This window comes from Balaenoptera musculus, chromosome 14, assembly GCF_009873245.2.
Source record: "Balaenoptera musculus isolate JJ_BM4_2016_0621 chromosome 14, mBalMus1.pri.v3, whole genome shotgun sequence".
Lineage (NCBI taxonomy): Eukaryota > Metazoa > Chordata > Mammalia > Artiodactyla > Balaenopteridae > Balaenoptera > Balaenoptera musculus.
This window is the reverse complement of record NC_045798.1, coordinates 86,342,465-86,360,297: the sequence shown is the minus strand read 5'-3', so window position 1 is coordinate 86,360,297 and position 17,833 is coordinate 86,342,465. Positions and strand designations below refer to the sequence as shown.

General features: G+C 36.7%; 1 protein-coding gene across 1 annotated transcript in view; it reads right to left on the bottom strand.

Annotated features, from left to right (window-relative positions):
• ZNF407 (zinc finger protein 407) overlaps positions 1 to 17,833 on the bottom strand; it is a 417,355-nt gene that overhangs the window by 255,918 nt on the left and 143,604 nt on the right. The window contains exon 4 of the mRNA XM_036823222.1: positions 14,393 to 14,467. Within this exon, the coding sequence (XP_036679117.1) occupies positions 14,393 to 14,467 (75 nt within the window). The remainder of the gene's footprint in view (positions 1 to 14,392; positions 14,468 to 17,833) is intronic.

Below are 17,833 nucleotides of genomic sequence, written 5' to 3'. Positions count from 1 at the left end.
CACAAATGGCTAAATTCATTTGGCTTCAAATATATGTTAAATATCCAAGTTTAATTTGCAGTCAGCCCCATAGTTGAAAATGCACTCTGACACATTTCTTCATGCTAGATTAAAAATGTTTCATCTTTGTCCAGTTTATAGATAGTCATTGGGTAGTTTTTCACTATGTAGTATTTTCAGGAAAGATCTTGTTTTATACTTTATATTCCAACAAATGTTAGCAATATTGATGCCACCATTGAAAGAAAAACATGAAAGAGTGAAAGTCTACCATTTCTATAAATTGCATGACTGTAAAAGTTTTACAGCAATATGTTCAGACTGAAAACAAACTTTTCTTGTTTAAACAAATACACTCAGACTTTTCTAATTTTATATATATTTTATCAATAAGCACCTGAAAAGGGGGGAGAATTTATCTTTCATAGATACTTTACGTTGTACAAAATTTACCACCAATTACTAAGATTAAAGGTGCTGAGAAGATACTAAGCATTACATGCAAAACTACCAAAGATCACCCATGAAAGAGCAAAGCTTTACCCAAGAACAATGGACTCATAGCTCTTTTGTTCCCAAAGAAGGATGCAATGAAATTATAAAATTTGTAGACACAGACCATTTTTTAATTGCCAAAATTGTGAATATCTAGATGGTCTAGATCAAGTCTCTCTGAAATGGTTTTCACATCTATGAAATGTAAAGGTCCTCTTTAAAATCCAAAATTCTGTATTGCTCTGCAATAAGCTACCTGGTGTTAGGGCAAATTAAATAGAGTAAGCCACTGACATTTGCAAGACATATGAACTGAGACCTTTAGAAAGCCTCATAGAAAATACCTTCCCTCATAAAAGGTCGTAAAGTGCTTAAAAAAATTAAATAACCCCTTAAGAATCTCAGTGATTCTATAAATACAGTCTAAAATCATTAACAAAGCTATGAGTTCTTCCAATACGGAAAACAATGAACTCTACGTTCTATTTCAGAACATCATTCCTTAGTCACATCGACCTGTCTCCAGAGGCAGGACAAGAGGAAGACGGAGACCCTAGAAGCCTGTGCAGACACACACAGGTGGCACACTCTGCAGTGTCCTCAGCACATTCTGCCGGGGCCTCAGCATCAAGTCAGCAGAGAGGCAGATGAAACCAGTGGTGGAAACTGAGAAAAATACCTGTAATGTGGAGCGCAGTCATTTAAACAGGCATTCAAGACAAAGCTTCTTCTGACTGAAAGTAGCACCTTTCATCTTGGGATGAAAAGGCCTCCATTTCCTAGGACAGAGCTCATCCCGATTTCTTTCTCAGATACTGCTGGAGGCTGACCAGGACTCAGCAGGCGAGGTCAGCCCCAGGCCACCCAAATCCCTGGTGAGAGCGGGGTCCTTCCTGAGATGCACCTCTCTGTGATGGCGGCTCCACCAGAGGAATAGCTGTTGGTTTCCCAACCCTTCTCCTCTAAGAGCCGCTTCACTCAGAAGAAAGTGCTTCTCTATGGCAGGGTGAGCTGAGGGTACCTCCACTGCCAATTTGACCTTATGCAAGGAAAAACACTTCCTAAAATTTCCAAGTCAAACTTTTCTCATAATAAAAGTGAGTTAACAGCCACATGAATTAATAGTTCCCCACTGTTATTTCAGATAAATGTTTACAGACTAATGATTTTCTAAGAATTGACATTTTTGTTGAAAGCCAGATGTATTCCATTCATAACATTACCAATAAGAGAGCCATCTCTTCAAGATTCAATAAAGTTTTCTCCTTCATTGAATGGGGTACTTTCATTACTAGCTAGAGAACTAAATAGAAGTTTCTGAAACCAACTTTCTTTGTTTCCCATCAAGCATATTATGTGGGTCATGTGAATGTGGCAAATCACGGTCTCACTACATAGACCTCAAGGCACAAAACTGGGCCAAAAATAAGTTTGCTCATCACTGATCCACTTGTGGCCCCACTTTATTTTATTGATTCACTCAATAATATAACGAATATCTATGAATTTACCACTGAACTTGAAAACTAGAACATCACCTTCCAGATTTTAATTTATCCCAACCTTACATCTCTAGCTAAGAATGATTACACTCTTACATTTTTTTCATTCTTTCTTTATTTTCATCAACTCCAGCAGTTGGATCTGTTTAAACTTTTGGTTTTAATCACTTCTTCAGAGGCATAGATACCTATGACAAGCAGAGCACAGTAAATAAAGCTGTACTGAGATCTAACACCAGCTAAGTTAAGGGCTCGGACTCAGCGGCACCTGAGCACATCAGATTCAAACTGGAATTTCCACAGAAATTTAAATTATGTCTCATCACTTAGGGATCAACAATATTATAAATGCTAAAGCTGCAAAAGTCAATGGCTTACTATACAAGTAAACGAGCTCTATGTATAAAGAGATTCTGTTTAATCTGATGAGGAACCCACAGCTTCTCTGAGATGAAGAGAAGGTGCCCCACCACTGACATGGTCTTTGGGCCGCCCCCCCTTGCAGCTTCAGACAGAGCACTTGGTTTCTACTGGTTTTACACGGCAGTGTTCTATGTAAGGTTTTTTTCCCTGTTTAATAGAAAGAGAAAACTCAAAAACTCACTGAGACTTTGAATATGTTCATATACTGCTATTACTATGAGTACTAATAAATAATAAGCATTGGGCTAGTTCTTTTGTTAAAAATTTTCCCAATCTTCAAGATATGATTATCATATAAACAATATTTTTTTAGAAAAAGGAAAAGGTATAAAATTTTAAAGACCTGATATCCAGCAATAAGACTGCCACTTTCTAGTTGCCAAAAATATATGGCACATCCATATTATGTAATTATAAATGCGAAATGAGAAAAAGACATTCTGAATATTATAATGCACTGTGAGAATGAAAGGGGAAATTATTGTTTTAATTAACTAGAAAGAAAATTTGGGTATAATTTAAATAAAAACTTCATTATATATATGTTCCGCTGAATCTGCTGTTTCCCATAATCCTTTTCTCTACCAGATTAGCATGAAAAAGGAGACACAGATATTGTTTAGACCTTAGCAACTAAAAATTTCTTTAATATGTTTTTACCTAGAAGTAAGCACTTTTTAAATTATAAAATGCTGTGTTTATATATAGTATGATTTTTTTTGTACTTGTATAACTATAAATTCATGTCCATGTCACCATAACCCTGAAAAATGAGAACATGTGTCCTGGGCCTCCCAGGAGAAGGTGATAAAGCCACAGTGACTCAGGAAGAATGCACTTGAGGTTGACTCCGTTAAGAGACAGGACCATAGACAGTTATACACAACTACACTAGTTTGCACTGCCTTTTTAGAAATGTGACTATAAATCATATGTTAGACCAGCTAAGAAAAAGTCCATCCTGAAAAAGAAAAATTTCAATGAGGACTTTAATATCTTAAATCTATCAATATTCACTGAATGTCAGTCACCTTTGGAAAAGCTGAGACAGAGAAGGAAAGTTGCCAACCACACCCTCAAGAAATTATCTAGTGTGGACCCAGGGCATACACCCACTGTGTTTTAAACAAAAAAGAGAAACCAAATAGAATGTGCTAAGTTGTACATCAGTCTTCTTAGTAGTAAGAAGCGATTACATAGAATGGAAATCCAGGGAAGGATTTTCACAGTGAGACAAAATCTGGGCCTTGAAATTACAGCTGACACAGGCCTAGAAGACCTGCAGACATGGCTTTCAGTGGACACTGAGTGGAAACAGTAAAAAAAAGTATGCTGAGATAGCTTTCCTGTTATCCTGACCCAATTTCTGTATCATACTTACTGCACCACACTATGTCTAAGGAATCACTGTCTATAAAAAAAGCAAGAACTGGATTACGTTAAAACTCAATGGAGGGACTTCCCTGGTGGCACAGTGGTTAAGAATCCTCCTGCCAATGCAGGGGACATGGGTTCGATCCCTGGTCCGGGAAGATCCCACATGCCGCGGAGCAACTAAGTCCATGTGCCACAACTACTTAGCCTGCACTCTAGAGCCCGTAAGCCACAACTACTGAAGCCCGCACACCTAGAGCCCATGCACCACAACAAGAGAAACCACCGCAATGAGAAGCCCGTGCACCGCAACAAAGAGTAGTCCCCGCTCGCCGCAACTAGAGAAAGCCCACGCACAGGAATGGAGACCCAACGCAGCCAAAAATAAAATTAAATAAATAAAATTTTTAAAAAAAAGATTTAAAAACTCAATGGAAATGATTACTTCACTGAAAAGCAAATCTCTATATTGACATCATATGCTAGAAACAGTTCTAAATAGAATTAGGTTTCACTCAAATGAAATTGCCAATATTTGATGGTTTTTAACCTAAGTGTTGATTTCATATGATTCAACCTTAGGAGGTGCTAATATCTTAGAACGTATCAAATGACATCATGATTCTTTTGAAAGGGAAGGAAGGAGCTGCTGCAGCAGAAGACAGCCATTCTGTGGAACATCAGGACTACTACAAGATCGACCAGTCTCTTACGGAACATCAATGTCTGCTTGTTTTCTCTGAGTACGAGGGCGAGAGCAGCACAGGATTAGTGGAGAAGCCCTTTGTTTGAAGCTCACAGTGGATTATTCAAGTGACCCAAGGACCAAGAACTGGGGGTGGGAGGAGATATCTTAGAGAATAACCTGTGTAAACCCTTGATTTTTCCTATCAGAGTTCTGTGGCATAATGAAATGTAAACATCTTGTTTTTCATTTGTTAAAATGGATCATTATATTGCTTTGACCCAACTTTACAAAAATTACTTCAGAAAGGTTGTTAAGTTTCCTGAAAATTCCTCAGGAAAAATTTTAAACTTGCACTTTTATAAGCAACTACCAAGACATCAAGAATATAAAGAACATCTCACAAGAAGTCAGTACTGTATAATGAAACTCTATGAAAGTTGGTAATTAAGCCTAATTGAAGGCTGCAGTGAACATACAGGTCTTTGTTCTCTTTAATTCTGGCACTGATGGGGAATTAAGGATAAGAGCTTAAGGCATATTTTAATCAGAGTCCAGATGCATAAGCCCCAGTGTTCTAAAAGCAATTTAAGTGAAATAAAAGAAGAGAATAGCCAAAAATATTCTAGATGCCTGCCGAGGGAAAACACCTATATTCTGAACATTTAACATATCTGATTGATCATATTTGGGATCACTTATTCACTGACTTCAAAAAGAGTTAAAACGGCAGATATTCTTATACCCAAGATCTGATTGAACTACTAAATGGTAGCAGAAAAAAAAACAAAACCCTTAAAAAATTAACTTGTGACATTAAACAACAATGTATTATCATATGCAAAAGCAATTAGAACATTCATACTAGAAAAGGTATCGTTCACTATCTCCACAGAATTCACTTTTATTTCTATATAGGAATGAAAGAGGAGGCAACAGAACAAAATAGATGTCATTTTAATAAAGATTATCAGTACTAAACCATACATTTCTGGTCTAATAACTCAATGAGCTAGTACTAGATTACATCATTATAACGTATACAGTATCATTATAGTCTTTTGGGTTTCCACTTTGGGAGATGGAGAGAGAAATATATATACTTTATTCACCAAAGTTCCATAGGAATATGATGAAAAAAGCAAAATCGTTTAGAGATGGAATACACAAGGAGGAAAGTCATAGAAGACAGGGGCCTCATACTGAAGCTTGAAATAAAAAAATGATTTGGAATGATAACCAGGAAAGATGGAATATAGTAGGAGTGTAACGAGGAATAGGAAGAACAAAAGTATAGAGAAAGGAAGAAATACGTTATGGAGTTGGGAACAGAATGTGTCTAACAAAATACAGGCAGACCTCGGAGACACTGCCGGTTCAGTTCCCAACCACCACACTAAAGCCAAGTATCACAGTAAAGCCAGTCGCACGAATTTTTCAGTTTCCCAGTGCATATAAAAGTTACATTTACACTATTTTGTAGTCTGTTAAGTGTGCAATAGCATTATGTCTTAAAAAACAATATTCATACCTTAACTAAGAATACTTTATTGCTAAAAAATGCTAACCATCATCTGAGCCGTCAGAGTCACAGTAAGAGCATCAAAGATCACTGATCAGAGGTCACCATAACAAATATAATAATAATAAAAAGTTTGAAATCTTGTGAGAATTACCAAAATGTGACAAGGAGACGGGAAGTAAGCAAATGTTGCTGGAAAAATGGAGCTGACAGACTTGCTTGATGCAGGGTTGCCACAAACCTTCAATTTGTAAAAAGTACAATATTTGCAAAGCACAATAAAACAAGGTCTGCCTGTAAAACCAATGCCTAAACGGCTTACTTGCAGGCAAGCTCCGCAACTGAATCGGGCAAGGTGACCGGCACTGAGGGAGAGAGGGAGCAGGCGAGGCAGGGAGAGCGGGTGAGGGTCTCCAGGAAAAGTCGCTGTGACCGGCGAATCCACTTGCCCACACTGCCCCGGGGCTGAACTCCACACTGACGGCTTGCTGGCTTCCTCTTCTGTACAGAGTAAGAGGTAAAGCTGGCACAGCATTCAAGGGTCTTTCCAGCCGGATTCCGACTCTGTTGCCCAGGCCCACCCTCACCCGTCCCGTGACCCCGCTAAAGGACACACTCCCACGGGTGACCGTTTCCTAAACAGCGCACGGCTGGGATCTTAGCTCTTCATCTTCCCCTCTGCCTTCCCCCAGCCCCCGGGGGCACTGGAGCAGGACTCACCAAGCTCGCGCGCGCCTCACCGGAGGCCTCTGACCCTGCCCTCTGCTGGGAGGGCTCCGAATCTACGCTTCACTTAAAACGCACCCCTTCAGAAAGGTCTTTCCTGACCACTCATCCTAAAGCAACACCCGGCCCAGACACTCTCTGGAATAGCACCCTACTGTGTTTTTGTCAGCGCCTCCTAATAAAATTCTCTTTTTCCTTTATGTGCATATTATCCCTCTACCCTTAGCCTCAGTCCATCAACCCTAAATTGAAGGGGCATGAGAACAGAGGGTGTATCACCTAACACGACATGCCATTTCAGTTTTGGAACACAGCAGTAATTGTAAATAGCAGATGTAGTGAACGTTTATTGGGAGAATAAATTAATGAATAAATTAGATGTCTTCATTAGCATCCCCCATAATACCTCTTAAGCAAGATTAATTGTTCCCGCTTCTAAAACTTTCTTTTGTGTCATTGTGTAGCTTTTCTTTTCACATATTATGGATAATTGCATAACCTACAATATCCTCTAAAAAACAAGAATCATATAATATCCATGTCTATTTAAATGCCCAGGAATAAAACACACAGAGATGAACGCTCAATAAAATACTAACTTAAAATTAAAAAATGAATCTTAGAAAACAAAGAAAACAATCTTACATTTCTGTAACACACACATACTTCTAACACTTAGACTTCCCCTACTGCTAACATGAAAATCTCCCCTAGAGTAGTAAACATGGAATTTTATCAGCACAGCTGTGATGCACTAAGAGCAGCAGTTACTTTTGACAGAGCAGAGAGCAAGGACCCTGGTATAAAAGTTAAGCAACCCTCCCTTCTTTGGCAGGGGAGTACACACCATGTCTGCTCAGCACACTTTAGGAGCAAGCGTTCCTCAAAATAAGATAATCTCGAAAAATAAAAAGCACCATTAAAGTGCACTAAATTTTCATACAACAGGGCAAGGACAATTAAAAAAAACATCTCATAACAGGGCTGCACACTGCTCGACACAATGCCCCCAAACCCCAGGGCTGGAGACATGTCCTCCCAGACAAATACTGACCCTACTCCACAAAAATTCTCATTGCAAAACTTCCCTTGAATTATGTGAGCTTTGATTTACGTGAGGTTGTTAAAATATACCACTCACATAAAATGGGAATTTCCCATAAGGGAAAAAAAGATGAAACTAGAAATAACAGTAGTAAATAAAATGCATTCCATGAAGTCCACCCTGATTTCTAGAGATGAATTACAATTTTGGCACTGAGCTTCCCAGCAGTAAACATGAAGAAGAAAACTCAATTATACACACGATTTGCTAGTACTTAAGACCAAAATGACAAGTTGTTTCAGAAAGGCACAACTTTTCCTGGAAGAGAGACCAGAAAGACACCGTTCCCCCCAGGATCTCACCAGGAAAATACGACATGTGTTCAGGAGCTGCGCCCCTGAGCACGATCTTTACAATAAAGACACGCGTTTTACAAGGTTACTTCTTAAAACATTCTGAAATGTAAGTCATTATCATAAAAACTAAGCACAAAATCAGTCAAAATGTTATTGGAGGAAGAAAACAAAACCAATGGGGGCAAAGGAAAGCAGCTCTCTAGGGATGGGACTGATTGAAGGGTAAAACTGAAAGCACATTGAGAAATGAGTGGAAAGAATATTTATTCAGAACAGCAAACTAAATTATAGGACAAATATACAGAATCCAGATATTCCACATAGCTTTGCACTATGCAACTGAAGTAGGAGTAGGGCTACCATTGCTTCATGGAAACTGAGGGCCCCAATGAAGTTATGAGCGTGAAAAGTGGGTTTTCTAGCCCCTCAGAGATGAGTCATGAGAACCATTTGTAACTAGGTCCAAACACCTCCCCAAAAAATAAGTTGGAAACTTCAACAAACAAATGAGGAGCTGAGATCCCAATATTCTCACCAGTGATGCTAACTTTTGCTAACTTTCACCTGGAAAATTTATAAAGTAAGAATTAGAATATACCCATTTCAGTAAGAAAACATTTGTCATAAAGCAACCATAGAACATCCTAATTACCCATTTAATTTAGAAATACTACTCAAATGCTAACAAGATAACTTCAGTGGAAAATATATACTATCTCCTTATGTACCTTAATAAGTGGTCAGATTAAGTCAGTAAAATATAGAAGGGAGTTTTCTAAAAATAACAACCTTGGCTTTACATGAGTGATGTGACTTCTATCTATCTTTCCACATAGAAATAATTATTTAGCAGGGCTGCCTATTCAATCCAACTTTCTTATAATAAAATGAGGTCAAATGATCATAGGATATTATTTACATACTAGATGCTGTCTACAGATGGAGAAATGGGAGAAGATAGAGGAAAGGGAGTCCTAAGCTCACGCAAAAGCAATAGTAAGTCACTGAAATACAACAACCTCCCACGCATTAAAATAAGCAATCCGAGATAGAATGAATTGAAATGTTTTTCCTCCATTTTGGCTCAACAGAGTTACTTCTTATATAAATATTTTTTAAAGCAGAAGGGAGCCCATAGACACTTTATTTTTCCAAAATTGGGCCTCATTAAAGAAAAAAAAAAATCACTAGCCATTGATTAAGAGAAGAACTGAGAGGGGAAACCGATAAGCGATAAGCGATAAGCAGCGGTGACGGGATAGCAGACCTGAGCCACAAAACACAACGTGACTGACAAGTGTTATAAAGAACACTCTTCAGAGACGAGAAGGACACTCAACACGGAATGAAATATCTCAATGCATCCATGAGAATAAGCTACCTGTTTCAATGATAAAATAGAAAACAGAATTTACCTTACAGAAATTCACATGGAACAAATATTAAGGAAAATGGTTGATCCTTTAATAAAAGAAAATATAAGCAATAACAACAACTTAGCCAAAGGGCAAGTTACTTATTTAAAATGGACAATAAAGTGACAACAGCAGGAGTTGATCTCACATTATGAATATAATCTCTTCTAATAGGAAAAATTTGAGTCTACCTAAATATATGTAATTCAGAGTTTTTAAAAAATGTATTATTCTCTCAATTAAAAGTAACCTAAGTTTCTAATGAACCCAAAGTATCACCGGCAAAGCTTCAATAACAACTGTGCACGTACATGTATATATGCTTTTCCCAGGAATGTTTGGGTTTCGGATGACATTCTCATGCTTCAGCATGTATATGTGTAGCTGATTCACTTTGTTATAAAGCAGAAACTAACACACCATTGTAAAGTAACTATACTCCAATAAAGATGTGAAAGAAAGAAAGGAAGGAAGGAAGGAGGGAAAGAAAGAAAGAAAGAAAGAAAGAAGAAAGAAAGAAAGAAAGAAAGAAAGAAAGGGAAAGAAAAAGAAAGAAAGAAAGGAAGAAAGAAAGAAAAAGGGTGAGGCTTACATCTAAAATGAAAGACAGAAAACAATGATGATGCCTTCATACAATTTTTACCATATAAATAAAAAAGTTCTTGAGAAAGGAGATGAGATAGACTCCAAAAGACTTACACAACATCCTGTCCTATAGCAATGGCTCATAACAAATTAGAACCACTATCAGGGCTGCCAGTATTTCTATCCCACACTCAGACTACATAATATCTGGTATATGTAAAAATGAGGGGAAAAGATTTTATGATCAATAAGCTCAAAGATACTGTTAAAAGTAAGATGCCCAATCACAAGTTACAAATGTCTGATAAAGGAGAGAAGCCAACAAAAATATCAGGGCTCAGGAATCTGAAGGAGGCCTGGGGGAAATCCATTCACTTGAACAAAATCACTGGCCAGCCCTGAGCCTGCCCCCAGGGGCCTGAAGATACTCCACAGCTAGGTTGACAATAAGGCACAATCTGAGACTTAGAATATTCACAGACTCCTGCAAAAATTGCTTCATTGAAAAAATACTACGGTTTTAATCTAGATATTCATTAATAACTTGAAAACCTAGGTACATTATTTAGCTCTTAGATTCTCAGATACACACATCCAACTTAAAATCCTTTACTGGTAAAACTGGTTTGGGGAGCACATCAGCCTTCCATAGATACTGCCAGTGTAGACATTTCCTGATGTTGTCCCAGATACCACAAAAGCAATGTATCAGATCAGAAATTCTGAGTGAATCGTTTCCCCCTCCTCCTGTTTACACAGTCATTCAAAGCCCAGCTGATTTCCAAGCACTGAACTACAAATGCTATCTCTTTCTATTGTAATATGCACCTGGCTTTCACATAAGATATACTTATTATGGCTGTTTCAATTGTGATAACTGTGGATAAGCTCGTTTTCTAGATTTCTATTAGAGATTTCAGAGAGTCAGAAAGCTACTTTGGCTAACTATATTATAAAGAGAATTACTTACTTAAAATAAGGAATACTTTAGAATGAACTTGCAAATTAATTGGAGTCTATCATTTTGGAATGTGAACTGAACGTGGCTATATTTAGTTGTTTATATTTAAGTGTACAAGACTTCTAAAATATAGTAATATACTACCTTAAAATAAGTTCATGCAAATTTAGGGACAAAAAAGTATGTTCTTACACAAGCCATCACTTCAGGTGTTCACAGAGTCAAAAAGTATATATTTGAAATTATCTACTTTTCTGTTGCTAATGACAGTCATGCTGACAAAATTCATTAGTTCATCAAACTATAGTGCAAGAATATGATTTATTTGTAATAAATTATCATTTTTGCATATATCAGTCAAAGCACAAGGCCTAAATACTTGCAAACAAAATGCATTATTAATTTAATTGTCACAGCCTATTTAGCTAACTTCTACTACTATTTGCTATAATATGCAATGCATAAGAGGGGAGAATCAAATTCAAAACATAAAAAGAATAAACTGATTATATTGTCCTAGAGAAATTAAAATATAGCAAGCTTGCAAAACTATGGCCAAGGCATTAATGTTTTAAGTAGGTAAGAAAAACATGTTTAACTTAATTTAGAGAACAGTTATGCCCAAAGAGATGGTTGAACATGCTGATAAAGAGTTCCTTTGTTTCCTGAGACTGTTAAAAGGCATCAATTCCCTCTCCAAGGAATGGAGGAAGGTAGACTGGAAGGAAGGAGCCTTTTGGTATTTACTGTGCTAGATTTTGCTACTTAAATCTTAGCCTTCTCCAGCTATGGATGTCTATTGGAAAATTATGCTGCGGCTGAAGCCCTGGCATTCCAACTCAGTATTTCTATCAGGAGGAGGGAATGCCCTATCTATCAACAGATATCATAAACAAGAGGTCCTCTGAAACACAGAATTTTTGGTAGGAAAAACAATTCAATCTAATGTTGAATGTAGATGAACTCTGCACTCGGACTACTTAGAAGGTAATAACCCAGAAGATGAGGGATACTTTCCCATTTGAGACTCATCTCCTGATTTGAGGACAAAAATCATGTAAAAGTTGGAGAAAAAGCTTACCATATCTCAAAGGGGAAAAAAGACATGCAATCTTTCTCTTGCCTCTTTTTAGCCTCTCTTTTTGTATTAGGGACTGAAATGAGTGAAAGCAACAGAGAGTTATCCTGGAATGCACAGGAAAAGGTAAATGGAAAAACCTATGAGTACAACTGGAATTTTCAAACTCCTAGCACCATATATAGGAGGTATCTACTGTTTTTAAGGTGCTTGGAGGATAAATATATGTATAAGATGTTGAATTTTTCATTAATATGAAACCATATGAACAGACATACTCAAATTTTTAAAATTCCTAAATAAAAAGCAAAAATGATACATTTGAGTTCAAAATGTATACAAGTTATATAGTAGGGAAATATTTTCTTTTTACTAATTATCTGATCTAGATTGTTTTCATTCAAATTTATTGTGTGAATAAAACACCCTAAGTACCTATATGTAAAGATTTCAATGTGAGATAATATAATCAGTACACAGAAGAGCACCAGAATTAGAAAAATAACAATTCTAACACTTATTAATGATGAGATATTGAAGAAATAGTTGTATATTCCTGCATCTGTCTTTAGTTCTATAATAGAATAATAACGCACCACTGATAAGGTCATATAATGATTAATGAGATAATGCAAGTGAAAGCAACAAGAACACAATAACTACAAATGTTTTGTTTCTTAAATACTTACAAAACATAACTTCGACAGGTTCCAAATTACAATTTAAATAATACAAAATCTTTTGAATTTCAAGAATAATGCATTCAGGATCTGTTCAACACATAAATTTTGTCTCAAGTTAAATATAATGTTACAAAGAAAAGTATGAGAAAACAAAAGGCAGAAAGTAGGCATATGTAACATTCCAATATTCTGACACAGTAGTCATGTCCAAACTAAAATGCTAAAGAAAACAATATGCCACCAATAGAAAAGTCAAGTTAAATTCCTTGTAAACATAGAACATATTGATGAGTATTTTAAATTTTTAAAAAATTTATTAAACATTTACAAACATGGCAGAAGAAGCCCTAGGCTATAGAGTGATAGAAAAAATTGCATCATGACTGACATTTTCAAATAGTATTTAAAACAAAAGTTTCTAGGAGTGTCTGTAGAATTTCAGATACCATCTTGGAGGATTTGGGGAAAGCTGAAAACCTACCAGGTCTTTGAAGGAGGTGAGAGTGCTTGCACTAGTGCTGAGGGAGCTGCACATTTTAAAGATTTAGAGTTTCAGAAGTAGCCAGGCTCACCTGGTAGCTGACACTGCTGTACTTCAGTTCACCTAATATAATTAAGTCTATGTGATGAAGCTAATTATGATACAGTAGCAAGAAAAAAGAAAACCTGGCAGTTGATGACACAGTAATTGTAGTGTTATTTTTCATGACATGGCAACCGTAGTATTATTTGGGGGATGACACAAGATGTATTTCTTTTTTAACATCAGCAATGTTTAATTCTACAGTAAGAATTCAAAAAATGTTATTTTAAAACCTCAAAATAAAAATACACAAAGTTCAAATGAAAATAGACAGTTTGGTTTTACATATTTATTTTAGCTCCTTCTGACGCATTTGCAGAGGTCAATAAGATTTAACTCTTCTACTGTTTAACTCTTCTACTGTTTCAAGGTTGTTTCACAAATTCACAAATTCAAATCCCTCAAATCTTTTCAAATATTCTTAGATTGAATTTTCTACAATTAAAATGCAACATTAACTTCTTATTGGAAAAGACACAGATGTAGAGAATGGACTTGAGGACACAGGGAGGGGGAAGGGTAAGCTGGGACGAAGTGAGAGAGTGGCATGGACGTATATACACTACCAAATGTAAAATAGATAGCTAGTGGGAAGCAGCCACATAGCACAGGGAGATCAGCTCGGAGCTTTGTGACCACCTAGAGGGGTGAGATAGGGAGCGGGGTGGGAGACGCAGGAGGGAGGAGATATGGGGATATATGTATACATATAGCTGATTCACTTTGTTATACAGCAGAAACTAACACAACATTGTAAAGCAATTATACTCCAATAAAGATGTTAAAAAAAATTCTTATGGGATAATGACATAAAACATGATATTCAACAACAGAGTACCACTAATGTAAAACATGACAAACTGACTTGATAAAAGTTCTAGGAGTCATCCCACTAAACAAAATCTAAAATGAAAACATAATTATATTAGATAAATTTTTTAAAAATGGATGAAAATTACCTTTCTTTTGGTGTGCCAACTCCATGTTTTCCCAGTAGATGAGTATTTAGGTGTTTCTTCATTACAAAAGCAACCCTAAAAAAAAAAAAAAAAGTTATTATAGAACTAAAACTTAACTCTCTGCTAGAAATACATACTAAATTTTTAAAAAATAGACTTGGATTTTATATATATATATATATATATATATATATATATATATATATATATATATATGTAACATGAAAATGCACATTACGATGGCACTAAATTCTAAGCAGAAAGCTTGCATACAGATTAATATACTGCAATACCTGAAACCAAAAGAAATAACTGCATTTAAATTCACGGGTTCATTTTCTCACTTGAGTAGACGAACAGGGACCAAACCGATGATTTTAGTTCTTTAGTCACTGCCTTCACTGTCAGTTAGTCAGAAAGATAAAGCTACACCTCAGTATCACATTCCCTGCCCCTTAGCTGATCCCACACTTCAATCATGAAATGAGTTTGAGAAAATATCATTTTATTAAACATTTAAGGGACTGTAAAAGAGAAAATGAATAGCCTTCATGAAGCTTCCTTAAAAACATGGTAATTATTTGGAGAGGTTTTTTAAAATGATATAAATGTTTACCGTGTCTGCAATACAAGCAAAAAAAAATGTACTTAAGTGCCCAGAAGGTATCAATAACTAAAACAAGCAAAAAGTATTACCTGACACGCTATCTTATTTTACACACAAATCAGATCACTTAATTCAATTTCGTTGACATAGATATGAAATGGGCAGGAATCAGCAGCCAGTGCATAGTGCACCACTCCTCTGCATATATATAGTACCACATAATTTAATTATGTTGTGTGAGTATTTAAAACAATTTAGATCTCATTCAGAAGCATCAGACTAAAATGGCTCTCTTGATAAGCAAAAAAATAAAAATTTACTGTTGTAACTTTCAGTGTAAAAGGGCTTGCAAACATTTTTGTTAATTACGTATTACAGCTGTCCTTCATAAAGTTAATTACTAATAGCTGAAAGGCAAGAGAATCTATTTGCATATGTACATGAAAGGCATGACATATGCAAAAATATGATTTTAATTAGCATTCTATGATATGAAGGGCTACAAATCAAATTGGCATGTTATAAGATTCTTAACATTAAACACTGAATTCATCTGGTCATGTTTGCACAAACAGGCAACACAAGACTATAAAGTACTATGGCCTTATGGAAGAAACGTGTGTCAAAAGCCAAGACCAAAATGTGAATGCTCCTTTTCATGTCTGGTCTATTTCGGTTATTTTCATATAATATTAGGGAACCTCAGTTCTGAGGCTAAAATAATACGTTTGTATTTTTTTAATGACTGAGTCCATTATTCAAGTAATGCATTTGTATAACACTAAAAATAACATTCATTCTTTTCTCTACACTGAGTAACAACTATGGACAACACATGCTTTACAACTATAAATAACCAATCACACCACCAATCCATAAAATGAAAAAATGATTATTACATACAAAGAATCAAACTGTGATGATATTAAGTGCTTAGCAAAAATTACAGTATAAGATATTCTATATTTGTTTGTTTGATTTGAACAAAATAAATAATATTTTTCATTTCCTTAAAAAAGAATACAGCAATAACAACAGTCCATTTAAGTCATAACTTCCCTACTGTCTTCTATTTTCCTATAATTAAAAAAACATAAAGCTAATAGCAAAGAGCAAAGGTTAAGAACCCAGAGTTGCAAAGCACAGCTTATTTATATGACCAAGTATAATTTAAGAGATCTGAGCTTAGAAACCACAGTGCAGTTTTTAAAAGACAAAAATTTTATTAATTAAAATGTTTCAGGTTTAAGAAGTAAAACAAAAATATTACACTGCACAGGGGAACAAACTAAAGTACACAGAGAAGGAAAGCTTCTTCCTATAATTTAACATTCTGACATAATCTGCTGAATGTCTATAATACTAAATTATCTAGAGGAATAACAATTTTTTATTATTATGGGGAAGAATTTACAATACTAAAACACAGCTCAATTGTAGTCAAATGCAAAATATTTATTCATCCAAAACCTGACATAAAGTAACTATAAATTCTTTTAATTTTGTCTAACTAAAGTATGTGTAGTGTAAAAGTCTCAACATCATCCGCAGTGAAACAGTATAAGCCAAGCATGACCGACTAAAATAAACTTACCAACCTCCATGAATAATAACATTGCCAGTAATTTGTGATTACTGAACGGAGCCTATCCTTCACTGCTATCATAAGAGTATTAATATTTTAACATAATGGTTGTTTTGGAAAATTTATAATCTAGACACCACCAGAAATAAAACAAAAATAATCCGGAATCTGAAAAGCTATACAACTGAAATGCCTTGCTCCCAATGAGTACACGTGACTTAACACTTTGATTGTTTCCATTCATTCACTGGTGACTATGTACCGGCCACGGGCAGGTTCTGCATGTAGGATGCAAAATCAGACAGTTAAAGTCGCGTCTTCACGGAGCTTTCCTTCTATAACCTGTGGCTTCTCATCAGGACGAAGCAGCAGCACTCAGCCTGCCACGCTACCGCATGGATTCCCCTAATCACGTGTGCACAAGCTAATGCGTGTGCTAAAAGCAGGACCTACCCTAGACAGGAACGGTCTAGGCAACTGTGGTACACAGGTGATCAAACAAAGAGAAGTCCCTGCCTCGGAAAACATAAAACCTAGTGAGGGACACAGATGACAAGAACAAAAGCTACAATACAGAGCATCTTAAAGAGTGAAAAGTGGTCGGAGAAAAAACAAAACAGAGAAGGAAGAGCTGAAACCTCAGCAGGGGATCAGCATTCTACACTTGGGTGGCTCAGGGCTGCGGTGGCGAGCTGGACACTCACCAAGCAGGCGGAGCCGGCCACAGAGGAAGGGTGGCCACGGAGACCTGGGGCATGAGCCCGTGGGGCCGCCCGCAGTGAAGCGCGGAGCAGAGGAGGGACGAGGTGGCGGCCGGGCACTGGGGGAGGTACCGAGCTCGTAGGCCATACAGCCTGGGCTGGCACTGAGTGAGAAGGAAAGCGTCGCAGGCATCTGAACAGAGGACAGATGTGCGGGACTCGCATCTTAATAGAGTCCTCTAGCTGTTCTGTTTAGCACAGACTGCGGGGGCAGGGGAAGGGGGCGGCGCGGGGACACAGAGGGAGGACCTAACTGGCTCTTGCAATAATCCAGGAAGAGGTGACAGTGGTTTGGACCAAGGGCTAGCAGTAGAGAAGAGAACTGGTCAAATTCTAGACACATATTTGTGATTAGAACCAAAAATTTCCCTAGGGACTTCACATGGAGTTTAGAAGAGAGGAATCAAAGATTTCGGCTTGGGAAGAACTGAGCCGGTCTGAAGGAGAACATCATTTTAGGACATGTTCAGTGAGGAAGCCCACTGACA